General features: G+C 37.2%; 2 protein-coding genes across 12 annotated transcripts in view; one reads left to right on the top strand and one right to left on the bottom strand.

Annotated features, from left to right (window-relative positions):
- Positions 1-14,084, bottom strand: part of angptl2a (angiopoietin like 2a) — a 33,028-nt gene extending 18,944 nt beyond the window's left edge. For 2 of the 3 annotated variants that reach the window (XR_015490496.1, XM_087252648.1), the window contains exons 1-2: positions 13,765-14,084; positions 3,630-4,561 (exon numbers count right to left, since the gene is read on the bottom strand). Coding sequence is in view for 2 of the 3 variants with exons in the window: in XM_087252648.1 (XP_087108774.1) it covers positions 3,630-4,542 (913 nt within the window). In the remaining variant the exon portion in view is untranslated. 3 annotated transcript variants of the gene reach the window in all.
- LOC101882086 (ras-specific guanine nucleotide-releasing factor RalGPS1-like) overlaps positions 1-16,398 on the top strand; it is a 328,440-nt gene that overhangs the window by 174,156 nt on the left and 137,886 nt on the right. The window lies entirely within an intron of this gene.

Below are 16,398 nucleotides of genomic sequence, written 5' to 3'. Positions count from 1 at the left end.
GTTTGGTTACATGTGCGCTTCCAAAGAAAACAGCCCTGAAGTTCACTGACACAGGCAACATGGAGACACGTGGATTTCCCTGCGCGGAGTTTGGCCTGCTTCCCATTACAACACAATCATTTGGCAAACTATCTTCTGAACTAAGAGCGCACATTAATCTTGGGAGGGAAAACCCTTCAGGAACCACTTTAAAGTCTATAATTGAGGGGATTCCAGACGGCAAACTTTCACAGAGAGAAATCTGCGGTTTGATGGAAGCGCTTTGTTTACGTTTCTGCTATGTGGATATCTCATTGTGAGATGCTCAAATGTGGCTGGAGGAATGAAATGCATTGTAGGAATGGATGGTAAATGACAGGGTGATGCTATGTGGTTGACATTATAAATCTATATACACATTCTCCTGAAATCAATATCACCAAAACACACTGTACATCCCCTGTAAATTCATTTGTGTCCTGTTTTCTTCATAACACGTGATTAAATCTCGCCACTGGAAGTTAGCAAGATTTCCGACCACAACAAACACCAGCAGTGTACTAATGCGCTTCATTTTAGCGGATTTATGCACGCTTAACAACACTGTTCTAATAAATGTCCCACACTGCATCAATAACACGGCTTTATAAAAATAGCGACTAGCTACTTTATCATGTGCACAACACATTTGGTTTTCACATGCAACAGATGAGTCTGCAAAATATACGGCAATGAAAGCAGATGCTTTCAATATTATATATGTATATGTATATATATGTATGTATCTGTATATATATATATATATATATATATATATATATATATATATATATATATATATATATATATATATATATATATATATATATATTTGCCCAATTTCTTTTTTTTTTGTGATTAAGTTTTTTATTGATTTTGATTTTACATGTGGTTGTAGCATGTAGCATCTTTACAATTTCCTTTTAATAAACAAAATCCACTCCTCAACCCCCACCCCCCACCAAAAAAACAAAAAAAAAAAAAACACCCAACCCACCCCCCAGCGGTGCCAAAGTCCATGCCATCCCACAATAGCATTGCAATCAAGACAAATAACAGAAAAAATAAAACTGTACATATAGACATCCATCCACATAGCCTTACACAAACAAAAGTAAATACATAATCACACAAACTATCAGAGATTTAGAGATTCAAAGTTGTTGCACAATGTCTTTTATCCATGAGTCTTTCTGCCAGTTTGTCCGCAGCCATTTTCCATGCATCAAGAGTTGAGGCTCTAGCTTTATTAATTCTGGCTGTTGAAAGTTCTAACAATATCATAAAACTGGTAAAGCCACTGCCGAGTAGATAAAGAATGCGGAGGGAGCCATCTTTGCGCAATTATCTTTTTTGCAGCCGTTAGTCCTGCCAACAACACCTTTCTTTGTCGCTCTGTCAAACCCAAACTGGAATCATCATTTAAAAGTAACACAACTGGTTGCACTGGTACATCTTTTTCTATAATTTCAGATAATATTAATGAAGTTTTTTCCCAAAACTCATACACTTTTTCACATTGCCACACCATATGTATAAATGTTCCCACCTGTTGGTGAGAACAAAAACTGCAATTGGGGCTAGGGGATAATTTACAGAGAAAACGTTTCTTTGGTGTCTAGTACAGTCTGTGACAGAACTGAAAATGTATAAAACTTAAAAAATATTTGCCCGATTTCAATTTATTCCGGGGAATAAAAAAGTAACGATCTTTCTAGCGCGCTGCTTTATTTGTGGTTGTGTACTTTCTAGCCAGCATGCTGTCTTTGTTTTTACGCGTGGGGGCAGCTTTCGTCATTGTTTTTAATAATGGCGGAAGGGAAGAGCTGGCGTGATGCTTGATCTGCCGGGAGAATTCTATGGATTACCTAGCGAGACAACATTTGTTTTTAAAACGAGTTGAAAGTTCACCTTCCAAGCTTTATGCAGGTATGTCACTCTCTCATCTATTAATGCATTTCAGCAGTGCGTGGACTCGTGGGCTTGGTTGCATTGAAACTCAGACTGAGAAACTGTGACGAGGCACAATTTATTTAAATCTAACGAGAACATTAAAACGAGTAGCCTATAGAGTGGAGGAACTATGACGTCACTTTGTAGGCTAATCGGCTGCTAGCATAAAACTGGTTCCCTCTTGAAAATCTCTATAGGATTTTCCCATAGGCTTTTCGAGGATTGCAAATAATAAGCTCTGTGTTCAAACACTGTTCATGACACTTACTGGTTTTGTCCAGCCGGATAATCCTCACACGAAAATACAACTTGGAGCACTTTTGGATCTTAAATGCAAACGCAAGAGTTAAAAACTACTACACTGCCCTCGGGGCGCTCGTCTGTGACGTCAGCCCCACCCTGCTACAGACAATTTATCAAGCTTATTTTTAGAAATAGTGTCCATGACTAAGAGTTAGTCTCTCTGTATATTATATTATAATCCACGGTATGTATTATAAACAAATAAATACGCAAAAAGTGCCTTTTGGATGGTTTTTACGTGGGCAATACATCTGTTTTGCTTTGCGGTTGTTCTAAAAGTTTTAAAACTGCGTGTATAAATCTGCCTATGTAGTATTTTCATCAGACATATTTAAATAAGTGTATCGCTCGCGCACACAGCCTGCTTACCTCAACAGACGACAGAAATGAGGCGTGAGGAGGAACAAGTCTATCAAATGGCTGCAAGTTCTATCATCATGGACACAGAGCAACATTCAATATTTCTTTTATGTCACGATGTACAGCAGAAAGCAGCCCATACAGTCACATCTGCTGAATGTTTTATGGAGGAGTGTAAATATTGCAGTTAAATGTGTTCAGATGAATAAAAAAAGACGAAAAATCACTTGATTACATTAAAACGACAGTTAAAATGTGTGTATTTTTACACATTTATTCACACGTTTGCATTACTGAGGGCAGGAGAGAGACAGGTTGCACTGGTGAGCAGTATCTTTATAATATAGTTTAATTAAAATAAATGATCAACAAATGAATCTGTCTCGACAGCCTTTACATGTGAAGGCATTATCTATACACAATCTGAATTCTTAATTAGAAAAACACAAAAAAACTATAAAATCCTATTCATGAAAATCCCTAAATAACAGACAAATCCAAATGCCCAACACATGCGAGCTGCGCTCCAGACCAGATGAGTTCGATGACGTATAATGTCTCCGACACCGCCTGTAGTCCCATTTAGCAACTTGATAGCAACCATATTTTTAAAGAAGCATTACCGATTTAAAAATTCAAGAGTGTGCTGTAACTGATGTGTTTTATGTCGTAGAACAAAGCGTGAAAATATCTTGAATTTGTGTTTGCCACGGACCTTATTTAAGCGATTTTACTGAAACCCCATTCAAAAAACCCTTTGACTTTGGGACGAGGGAACCGGAAGTGCTAAAATGCTAACTCGCTTCCGGGTTTTTGCATACAAATTGACGTCATAGTTCCTCCACTCTATTCCAAAGATATTATACAATTTTTGGGTCTTAAATTACATTTGTTGAGGTCTTAAAAAGGTCTTAAAAAGCATTAAATTTTGCTTTTAAAATGGTGCAAGAACCCTGAGGGTGTACTCTAATGTGGTGACTCTAAAAAGCACTCACCTGAGAGTTTATCAGTAGAGAAGCTGTGCGTTTCAGACTGTTCGGTGGGTAAAGCCGACGGCATTGCTTTAGAGTTCTGGTCACTCTGGATTTCGTTGGTCATCTGGTTGTTTTGTCGGGGGTAAGTGGGTGGATGGAAAGGCCTGGCGGGCGAATGATGGACCGGAGGAGGTGGAGGTTGACGATGCTGGGGAGTCTGCGCTGGCTGTGGAGGAACAACTGGCGGCTGGTAAGGTCTAGTTTGGCGTCCTCCAACAAATCCTCCTCTCCTGCATTGCTCCTCCAGCTGCACGATAACCGCGCTCTGATTGCTCGCGAGCGATGCTAAGTGTTGGTATTTGTGTTCGAGATCTCGATAGCGCGATGTTAACTGCTGCATCTCTGAGGTATGATTTAAAACCCGGTTCTCCAGCTGAGAAACCTCCAGCGCATTGTCTCTCTTGCGTATGATTTCGTGCAGGAGCTGCATGTAGAGCTGCGTGACTCTTGCGTTCATGTTGCGCGACTCTTTACGAAGCAGTTTAACTTCGTTGACTACCCCGCCGTCCACCTCTACCAGCTGCTGCAGTGTTTCGATCTGCCGCCGCTGTTTGTGGAGCTCTCCGTTTAGTAGTTCTAGCTCCTGTTTGTTTACCCTGTTCTCCAGCAGGGCCTCGGGCTCCTTGGAGTTGACGCAGATGGCACCCGTGGACTTTCTTTGAGGAACAATAAAGGTGTATGAGCATTTGTCTGTGTCGGAGGTGCTCGGAGGCTCGGGGGAGCGTTTGGAGCGACCGGCGTACATGAATTCGCTTTCGAGGACATCTCCTCGGCTCTCGAACTCCTCAGCGAAGCCGAGTGACACAGAGTCGGGTCTGGAGAGAGTTAAGGTCAGCAGGGCCAGAAGAAAACGCTTCAGGACGACGACAGTCATGGCTTTCTGGGATGCGACTCTGTTGATAGAAAATAAAGTTTTAAGTTAATCTGAATGCATAGGAAGTACAGTGAGGGGAATAAGTATTAAACATGTCACTAGTTTTTACAGAAAACAAATTTGTAAAGATGCCGTTGACTTGAGCTTATTACCGGATGTTGGTAAGAAGCAAAGAAATCCATATATGCAAAGCTAACAAAACTAATTAGTTTACAAATGAAGTTCTGTGTAATAACAAGAAATGACGCAGGGGAAAAGTATTGAACACATGGAAAAAGGGAGGTGTAGAAAGGCAGTGAAAGCCCAGACAGCAGCTGAAATCTCTCAGTAGTTTTTCATACATACATATATACATGCATGCATATATATATATATATATATATATATATATATGCATATATTATATAAATATAAATGTATGCATGTATGTGTATCTGTGGTGTCAGGCCTTTCTTTTACACAGATCTACTTGTGGTATTATTTCAATGACAAATGTCATAAGCGAAGTATTAAAAGTCAAGATTGCATTTATGTAATAGCCTACGAGCCTGCAAATCTCTTTGCTTGTGCGCTGATTTCCTCTGCTCGTGCACAACTTATTGACGCCCCCTCAAATATCCGCTTCTCAAGCACAGATCTTCTTGTGTGCTCTCAAATAAATGCTTCTGAAGGGCAATTTAGTGCGTTTGTGTAATGAGTATGTCTCCAACATTTATTAGATTTGATATATTTATTCATATATTTATGAATGTCTCCAATACTTACAGAGCCGTATTAATGCGTCCTGAAGTAAAGTGAAACGGCTATACGTAGATTACGCACCTGTCAGTCAGTCAGTCAGCACGTGGGCTAACCTTAAAGGGTTAAACAAATGACGCACAGCACTACTACGGTTACAAAAAAAAGTTTGCGCTGTTATAATTCACTTACCTTTTATACATTTTGGTGCGGTTATAACCCTTAATTAAAAAAATAAAATGTTTTAAATGAAAAGCTGTAATGTAGCCGTGGCAGAATCAATTTTCGCGTGGCGCCCTGCCATAGAAGAATGATTGTAGTGGAAACCATGTGTGTGTATATGTAAATATATTAGTGGTGGGCCGTTATCTGTGTTAACACTAAACTCTTATCGCGCAATAAAAAAACATCGCCATTAATCTATTCTCAAAGTTGGGAGCTGGGTCTGTTCTACGCAAGCTATGATGACCTTTACCTTGATATTTTAGCACAGATGTATACCTAAAAGGTGAGCCGTCTGACAAAAAATTGTGCTTCTTAATCAAATCAGCAGGATGCCTGATTTTATCTGCAGTTCGGCAGTTTCACCTTCACTCATGAACATTTCATTCATGCCCCCTTGACAAACCAGGCTATTAGACGCAAATATGAAGTAAGGACTGGTGAGAGTGTTATGGAATTTAATAACGCACGCCAAATGAAAGGAAAAAAAACATTCCACGATGTGTGTGTGTGTTTGTTTGTGTGCGGTCCTGTACTGACAGCCGTGTGTGTGGATCTTGTCGGCAAATATGGTGAAAAGTCCTACATGACTGTAATAGTTTGATCATGGTGTTTACTTCTATAATGCCACTAATATCGCCATCCTCCACGTGTCTTAATTCCATTTCTGTTTAGTTCAGTGATAACTTTAGTTGGATTAAGGTGATCAAAAATCGCTGTCTACATGGTAGACTCTTAAATTGTTTTAATCATATTAAAATCATATTAAAGTGTTGTTGCCCATTTGAACATACTCAGTGTTTGACACTGTCAGGGCTCTGTGAACTTGGCTTTGTGAAGCAACATTTTTTGTATATAATAGATTGATGAATGGATAGGTTGAAGAATAGATGGATGGACAGATGGATGAATAAGTATACAAACAGACATATAGGTAGGTGGATGGATTGATGGATGGATGGATAGGTGGACAGACAGACAAAAAGGTGGATGAATAGATGGATGGAAAGACGGATATGATTAGGTAGATGGATAGATAGACAAACGGACAGATGGATGGATGGATATGTTGAAATATGGACTGACAGAAAGATAGATATACAGACAGACAGATAGATTGATTGATTTTTTTTTCTAGCAAGTTCCACAAACTCTTATTATGCCCAAAACAACAAAGATGAAACTAAAGTGTCTGCAAAGTTTTAGTACAGCAAGAGTGTCAGCCCAAATACTATAAGGCTTTACCCATTGCTAAGTAATACAGTACATCCACATGCTAGCAACTTGGAGTTCTGCTTCAGAAAAGCACATGGAAAGGGATGTTTTTCGTCAGGATTTGTGACTGAGTCATAGATTTACACCCCACCACTGGAATGCACTAATTCACGGATAGGAAAATCAATCACGTGTGTGCGTGTGCGTGTGCGTGTGTGTGTGTGTGTGTGTGTGTGTGTGTGTGTGTGTGTGTGTGTGTGTGTGTGTGTGTGTGTGTACACAGAGAGTTTCCATAGCTACAGTGTGTTTTTCTTTGTGCTCATTAGACGCGGGACTTTTATTGTGCTTAAAACTACTCAAAATAATCTGAGCTGGCACAGGGAGGTGATGTACAGTACTGCACAAACATTTTAGGCCAACATTAAATCTGTTGTTTTACTGATAGTATAATGCATATATGGGACCCTTTACCTAAAAAAAAAAAAAAAAAAACAGTCATAAGTTACATTTTTGGGTCAATTCATTTTAAAATTAAGATTTATTCTGAGTGAGTAAATGGTCTTTCAGTTGGTGTTTGGTTTGTTAGGATAGGAGTCAGGTTAGGTTTGAGCAGTGGTCCTCAACGGTCAATGCTTTGACAATTTTAAGGGCGAGGGGGGTTGTGGGAATTGGGCGGTAATTTGTAGGTTGCTGGGCAACTGTCAACATTGCTGTCACTCTTTTATTTATAGAGAAAAATTACAAAGCACTGCAGAGTTTGGGTGTTCGTGTTTGTCTGAGTCTACCGAAATGTGTGCTTCATATAAGCTGAAGCTGAACAGTCAGTTCTTGTCACGCGACTCGCGGTGCACTTGTGGCATTCATTCTGGAGGGCACGAGCACAGCCGCTTGCGCACACAGGTCGCGTCCCTCCATTGGAAATAACGATCCTGTGCAAACTCTATAAAAGACACAATATGCAAATGGACCCTAACAGGCTGCCGCCATTTGCGATCTCCAGCAGTTGATTTTCTTGCAGACATGCTGGATTGACCTGACTTGTTGGCAAATGGGTTGCGGGTCTATTCTCTGGTCAACAAGGATGGCACAATGCAGACAGCGTTACTGGTTTTAGGACTTGTTGAGCTGCTCATCAATAGATTTGCTCTTCAGTGAGCAAATTAATTTCAGTGGAAATTAACCCACACTGAACTGAACTGAACTGAACTTCAGCTTTGAAAACTGGACTGACGGTTTCAATCTAAAAGAGCTTCTATGTTAAGCTGCTTTGACACAATCTACATTGTAAAAGCACTACTGAAGTAAAAGCAGTGAGTTTGATTTATTTTAGTATCTGAACTGCTTTGTGTTGTGTCTTGAACTGAATGCACCAACAAACATTCATAGCCTTGAATCATCACTGCTGAAAAACATAATTAAATCAGCAGAATATAAACAGGATTGCTCAAGACCCTCAGCGAGGATTTGTATTCTAATGCTACAAACATGCTCTATGAATCATGTATCTTTTAAATTACATAACTAAACTTAACTTCTTGTTGTGAATTTGTGCTGGCGTTGGTTCTGGAAACAAGCCCACCGTCTGCTTAGAATTGAGACATTTCTATTTCGTTTTGCATTGTATTCATGTTTTGTTGTTGTTTTACACTGCAAAAAAAAAAATGCTTTTTGTCTTATTTCTGGTGCAGACATCTGAAAACTACTAAATCAAGAAGCATTTTATAGACAACAAAAAATATAGACTTCTTTTCAGAAATCATGAGTCAAAATTAAGTGAGCTTCTCCTTAAAATGAGCAGAATAATCTGCCAATGCGTAAACAAAATATTCTTGGGTCAAAACGAAAACAAGTTTATTTTGCTCACCCCTTTTAAAGGAAAAAATTTTGACTTATTATTTCTTAAAATAAGACAATATTTTTTGTTGTAGTCTATAAAATTCTTCTTAATTTAACCATTTTTAGATACAATTGAATTCAGAATCATTAGCCCCCCTCTTTAATTTATTTCCCAATTTCTGTTTAACAGAGAGCAGATTTTTTCAACACATTTCTAATCATAATAGTTTTAATAACTCGTTTCCAATGACTGATTTATTTTATCTTTGCCATGATGACAGTAAATAATATTTGACTAGATATTCTTCAAGACACTTCTATACAGCTTAAAGTGACATTTAAAGGCTTAACTAGGTTAACTAGGCAGATTAGTGTAATTAGGCAAGTTATTGTAAAATGATGGTTTGTTCTGTCGACTATCAAAAAAAAAATAGCTTAAAGGGGCTAATAATTTTGATATTAAAATGGTGTTTAAAAAATTTTATTATAAAGTGTAAAGTGTTATGTATAAAGTGTAAATTTCATGTCTAAACCTTTATACAATAAAGAATAATAATTCTTTAATATAATAATAAGAAATAAATGAAATTGTCAAATTCATAATTTTGTCAATTTAGCATAATTGTGTATTGTACACTAAAATAGGGATGGACTGTTGAATTATGGGAAACACGGGAAATAATGCTATTATTATTGAAAAACCAACTGAACAAAAAAATGCTGAAATTAAAAATGTGTAAAATTTTACTTTAATATATACAATTCAAACAGTTAAGACATGTGGTCACACTTTACTTGAAGTGGTGTCATGAAAACTTGAAATTTATATGACAGAGATTTTATGATGACTTTTTACTCAGTTATGACATTTTAAATGTAAAGATGACACTCGACATAAACAAATACATCTTCATATTTGTCATGACAATTTGATGTTACCAAGACAACATAACATGTCATAAAGCTGTCATAAACATGATCATCATGAAGTCATTATGAATATGTCATGAATTTCATAACAGAAAATTGTATTACTTATTAAACAAAGAAACTATTGAAGCATTAAGGTCTAGAGTGCTAGTGTTTTTATCATTTATTATTATTTTTTTATAGTGAGAAGAGTGTTTCTATATGTGGTTTGTCAGGCCCACTTCATAAATGCACATTTTATTTTTATTTTATTGTCATTTTTTTCCCATTAAAGTCTTGCTGTGTCTTTTTGTCACTGCCAACATGGTTTCACATAGATCTGTTTTGCTGTTGTGTGTTAATCTCTCTGAATACAGCATTACGTAACAGTTCAGAAATCAAAATCTGCCTTGTTTTATTTAAAACAGTCTGTGATGTCATTGTGAACTTCTCGAGCTGCTGATGTCAGCAGGATCTCAGCTTTTCTGTTTGATCCAGTTTTCTGGATCATCTTCAGTAAATCCCTGTGCTTTTCAAGACTCGCAAACACTCAGGATCCTCTTAGCAAATGCAAACCTTTGCTATGAAAAAGAGAGGGTGTTTTTGGGGGGTAAACTTCATTATAAGGACCAATTTTCTATGACTTTTACCTCAATAAAATCCCAACTTGCTGCTTACTAATAGCACAAATCCAAACAACTTCTTCAACTTAAATCATTTAAGAGAACTCATAAATTTTTACTGATTAAATCTTTACTAATTTGAGTGGTTTGAATATAAAGTGATTAGGTTGCCCATCCCCCCCACTCCAACTTTTTCCAGCTTGTAGTTTTAACAAGCTGGGAAAAGTCTTGAGTGTTTGGTTCAGCCTGGTTTATACTTCATGCGTTGAGTGATCGATGTGACCCACGGCACATGCCTTGCATGTTGCATTTATACTTCTAAGTGCTGTGTGTGTTGCCCTGCAATAACACTTCCGAAACGCTAGCTCGCAGTGAGGTTTTAATGTTCCTCTGTGTCGAGTTTCGTCGGTGGTGTTTTGTTTTTTCTGAATGCTACCTTAATGTAGAAGTTGAGGTGGGAACCGGAGGACGTGCAACAACTTTAATCATTAGGTAAACACAAAACAAAACATTTCATCTGGAGCTCCTTTACAGGACTCCACACTTGTAAACACTCGCTCCAACAGGTTCGCGTGGCTTTCGTTCCCACCCACACTCGTCAGCACTACCAAGTTAGGCTACGTGTCGTTGTGGCATGTAATGACATAGAGGTGCGCGTCAGCGTTGGCCACGGCGAGGGCTATTTGTCCACACGTAGGCTGCTCCGGAGCATACGTGTGCGCTTGATGAAGTAATATAAATCAGCCTTAAGTGTTTTAGAATAAAATCATTCAGAATATGTGCTTTGTAAGAATTAATATGCACACAATATCCTAATAATTTACAGGCAATAAGACACTACAGTAGTTAATACCGAGAATTGGTACTTATGCTGTGTTCAGACTAGACGTGGAAGGCGGATCAAGCACGAGTGATTTACATGTAAAGTCGATGCAAACGTGAGAATAGACATCCTGCGGCGCGAATGATGCGATTTGCGTGAATGATGTGGTGCGAATGGCACGAAATGCGTGAAGGGCACGGCGCGTAGAGTGTTTTGCGCGTTTGACGCACTTAGTGCGCGTTCCATGCAAATCGCTCAAGTTCACAAATCTGAACTTCAAAATATCTGACATTCAAAATAATGATCATGCTAAATAATAATAATAATAATATAATAAAATAATAATCTTCTAGTCTCATAACTGATTAGTTTAAAGGGATAGTTCACACACACAAAAAATTACTTACTATTTACGTTCCCTCAAGTGGTTCCAAACCTTTGAGTTTCTTTCATCTGTCGAACACACAAGGAAATATTTCAAAGAAAGCTGGAAACCTGTAACCACTGACTTTCATAGTAGGAAAAACAAACAATATGTAAATGGTTCCAGCTTTCTTTTAAATACATATTTTGTCTTCAACGGAAGTAAGCCAAATAGGTTTGGAACCGCTTGAGAGGCAGTAAATGTTCAGTTTTGGTGAGCTGTCCCTTTAAGAGAAAGTCAGAAAGTAAATGTAATAATAGTCTGATCCAGAGTTCATGCTGTAATTGTGTCTGTGGAAAGTGTGATTGTATCTGACATGCAAACTCTCCATGTGGAGCATTCCTCACGTGCGCATTCATCAGCACTGGATTCAACGCACTTTGATGAGAGAATTGTGCCTCTTTCTGCTTTTATATATTTATGTTAGGGCTGCACAGTATATTGTTTCAGCATTGATATCACAATGTGCGCATCCGCAGTAGTCACATCGCAGAATGTGCAATGTTGACTTTATATTCTTGATTATATTTGAAGTCACTGCAGAGTTTAACTATAATGGAGTGAGAGTTTATCATTTGCAGGTATCTTTAAGGCTTGTGACTGTGTAAGTACTGTATTCAGGCACAAGAGAGTTTAAAGTATTCAGACACAAGCTAGTGTACCTTTTGGAACTTGATTAAAGATGGATTGTATTGGATTATTTATAGAATGAAGACTTTAGCATTATTTTGAATTAGATTGGTTTCAATTTTATTAAATGAATACCATTAGACTCCCCAGAAAACCAGAAAGCACTGTATATTTAATTTATTTTATGAATGATTCACTCCACTTCAGAAGAATCCCAAATCAATCTAAATTAATGAATACTTTCTAAATAGAGCTGTTCAAGCTGTCTGGTGAAGCTCATATGTGCACTCAAAAAATGACTTTTGCTGCTTGTTCAAATGACTTGTTTAAAATGAGCTGAATCAACACATTTCTGAAGTATTTTTGATGACTTGTTTTATGCTCAGTCCACTTACATTTTTAAAAACTATTAAGTTAACCTAATAGATTTGTGTTGGGAAGACATGAAGGAATTGTGTGGAACCCAGCATTGTCATTCATTCAATCTTTTTTTTTTTTTTTTGCTTAGTCCCTTTATTAATCAGGGGTCACCGCAGCGGACTGAACCGCCTACTTATCCAGCATATGTTTTACACAGCGGATGCCCTTCCAACACTGGGAAACAACTATACACTCTTGCATTCACACACACATACACGACGGCCAATTTAGCTCATTTAATTCACCTATAGTGGATATCTTTGAACTGTGGGGGAAACCGGAGCATCCGGATGACACAGGGAGAACATGCAAACTCCACATAGAAATGCCAACTGACCCAGCAGTGGCTCGAACCAGTGACCTTCTTGCTGTGGGGTGATCATGCTACCCACTGTTCCACCATGACGCCACGAACCCAGCATTTTTTTAGTGTACATCGATTATATCTGTATTCAAGGTAATCTAATCTGGGGGTCATAAAACTATGAACATTTTACAATTGTACACTTTTTAAAAAAGCAGAAAAAAAACACATCTTGTGAATGTCTAACAATGCTTATATTTGGACATATATTTAATAAATAAATGCAGTTGCTCTTAGAGTAAGTATTTTTACAGTTATGGAAACAAAAACTGCATATCTAACAATTCCATGTGTGGCAGAGAAGTAAAAATTAACAAAGTCTCATGCACATTCGACCAGCTTTTTAATAATTATATACAGTATTTCCTAAAATTTTCCCAGTGTTGGGTTGCAGCAGGAAGGGCATCCGCTGCGTAAAACATATGCTGGATAAATTGGCGGTTAATTCCGCTGTGGTGACCCCTGATTAATAAAGGGACTAAGCTGAAAAGAAAATGAATGAATTTTCTAAAATATTCTTCTGAAGCGCGTCTTGTGTCTTTTAGTTTGGCTGGAATTTTTAAATAAAAATGTCCAAATTTTCAAGGATAATATTATTAGCCGTCTTAAATGACTTGCCTTCTTAAGGACGTAATGACTTGCCTAATTACCATATATTGCCTAATTAACTTAGCAAAGCCTTTAGATATACACTTTAAACTTAATACTAGTAATTTGCAAATTAACTAATACAACATTATGTGCGGTCATCATGGCAAAGACAAAAGAAATGTTATTATAAGCTAGTTATTAACACAATTATGTTTAAAAATATGTTGGATAAAATTTCTCCATTAAAACAGGGAAATATTAGAATCTTCAAAAAAAAAAAAAAAATATATATATATATATATATATATATATAAAAAATATATACACGTAATTTGGTTTTACTAATAGGATTTATTAATGTTTTTTTAATGTAATACTCATATTTAAAGCAGTTATAGATGCTGTTTCCAGGTAAAACTTCTCTTACCAGGATAGAGTTGTGCTTTTCTTCCTCTCGTTCTGTCTGCTTTATCCTTTCAGTCTCTTTGCCGGCAGGTTGGATGCTGTCATTCCTGAACTGAAAATCATCTCTACTGTCCTTTCCTCTGATATTCACTCTTGTTCATTCAGAAAGTCTCCTGTTTCTGTCATGCGGTGACAGCCTCATTGTGTGCCAGTTGTGGTTAAAGTGCAGTTTAAGTTTGTTCCAGCATGTGTTTGTGTCCAAACGTTGCTCTTTCTGCTTGCTGTTAAACCATCGGTCTCAGTGTCAGAGTGATTTAGAGGGAGACGTCTTTAACTTACACTGAACAAAACTCTCTCTCTCTTTCTCCCTCTTGTTGTTATGTGACTCCACCCATTTCTCCGCCCTCTTGAGCATGAATAATAGCCATCGCTGAGGTGCATTAAAAAGTAAACAATAAAACGCCTTTTCGCAATGTTTTCGATCTGCTCCACCTGCTTGACTCTGGCAGGAATCAGGCAGTTTTAGTTGTTTATGTGAAGGCATATCCTTCATACTTGCTCATACTTGGATGAGGCAGTACAAAAATAAAACAAAACAAATATTGCGAAATATATATAAAAAAAAAAAAAAATCTTTTTTTTTTTGTTTTTTTTTCCTAATGTGATGTGATTAACTTTTTTTCCCAGTCCACAAAGAGTAAAAAGGTGAACATTTTAATATTTTTTGTATAATTTTGTAAAGACATTACATCAGGGCTATTTAATTAGTTTGTCATGAGGGCCAGTTCATGAAAAGCATCCCAAATGAGGGGCAGGAGAGATATGACTTGCAATATAAGTGATGACATAACAGCATATAAGAGCCCATATGCTGTACTTTTGCTCCTTAAGACACCAACGTTAGCTTTTTCTACATTCAAACGTTAATTTGTTGTATTTTGAAACTACATAACATCACTACATTGTATAATATGGCTCATTTTTTTTTTTTTTTTTTTTTTTACAAACGTATTCAAATGTTGTATTTCAAAGTGCAAAAAAGCAGTGCATTGCTCAAGTAGGCTTCTTCTTTTTTTTTAACTGTGTTTTTATTAAAGTTTTCAAAAACAGTATACAAATAACTTTAACTTAGAATGTTTACAATCTCGGAAAAAGAAAACATGGATAGAAAATAATAGTAGATATAAATTATAATAATGCATAAATAATAGTGACAGCTTAAAAAAGAAAAAAAGCATGGGTGGGGGGAATAAACAAATACATAAATACTGACAGCCTTTCAAAAATCAAGTAAGTATGTTTCGATTAATGCCCTGGTCTGTTGGAAAAAGTCTGATTTCAGCTGCCAAATCTGCAGTCATTTTCTAAATATCATTTGTTTTTATATATATCAGCAATATCACACGAGTAGCAGTGCGATAACTTGATAGAGTCTCAAAAACCCTTTTGCATGATGAACTACTTCCTTCCGCGTTGGATTCAAATCATAAGCTGACAGTTAAACAGCTGAGCAATCATCTTTTAAAGATTCTAATGACACTTTAGATCTGTAGTGTCTGCTTGTTGCTGGCTGTATGTGGGCGGGGTAATACACAAAGGGTAAAGAGGCTGTATGGGTGCTGATATTGCCTAAATATATCACGGCTATCAGCCAATCAGATTCGAGAACCAGACAGAACTGTTGTGTAAATATATCTGTTTCAACCTTTTTATCTATTCTGTCAAAGTAGGTGGGCGGGTCTTTGTCCAGTTCACTGTAATTATCTTCCTAGCTGTTATTAATAACATATGTAGCGCGAATAGGTGAGACTTACTGAATTGATCAGGGGGGAAGCAGAAATAATACTGGGTGCATTGGTATGTCGTATCCTAAAACTTTTCTAATCTCTCTGTTAACCTCCTGCCAATAAACTTGTATTTTGGGACATTACCAAAATATGTTAACATAGTCTTCCGCTTCTCCACAATCTCTTCAGCATTGTGATAATTGTATCGAACTATTGAATTTGGCGACCACTAATGGAACTCTGAAAAACCTCATCTTCATCTTCCAATGGAACTCCTTCCATATTTGACTGCACATAGTAGGCTTCTTCTACATTTAAACACATTCATATGTTATGTTTTAAGCTGCATAACAATTAGGGATGCAATGATTATAGATTTTGGTTGTAGGATTATAGTCTGAAAAGTGAACATGGTTTCGCAGTTATCACCATTATTATGCATTTATTAAATTCAAAACACTACTATTTTAGAAAATGACAAGAAAACTGCTTATGATGAGCATCCAGAATGGCAGATCCTAAAAACGCATGTGGTTTTTGAATGAACTCTCAGAATAAGGAGAAATACAAAGGTTGTCCAACTGTTTCAACGACCCCTGTGGACAAAACCAACAAATACAGATACATTCACACGCTCCTCCTGTTCACCTGTCAACACGCTCCTCTTTCTGTGAGTGCTTTTCCTGAAGAGACCCCTCAGAAACTAGCTGAACTGCGTCTCATCAAAGATATAGGGCCCTATCTTACCTGGCGGAATAAGGCGCAAAACATGGCATGATTTGTTGCTATTTTCAGACCAGCACAACAGTGATTTTCATCTTTTTGCACCACGTTGTTTAAATAGCAAATCCATTTGCGCTGATTTGTGG

This window comes from Danio rerio, chromosome 5, assembly GCF_052040795.2.
Source record: "Danio rerio strain M-AB ecotype USA chromosome 5, GRCz13ab, whole genome shotgun sequence".
Classification (NCBI taxonomy): Eukaryota; Metazoa; Chordata; class Actinopteri; order Cypriniformes; family Danionidae; genus Danio; species Danio rerio.
Note: the sequence above shows the minus strand (reverse complement) of the source record. Positions and strands in the feature narration are given on the sequence as shown.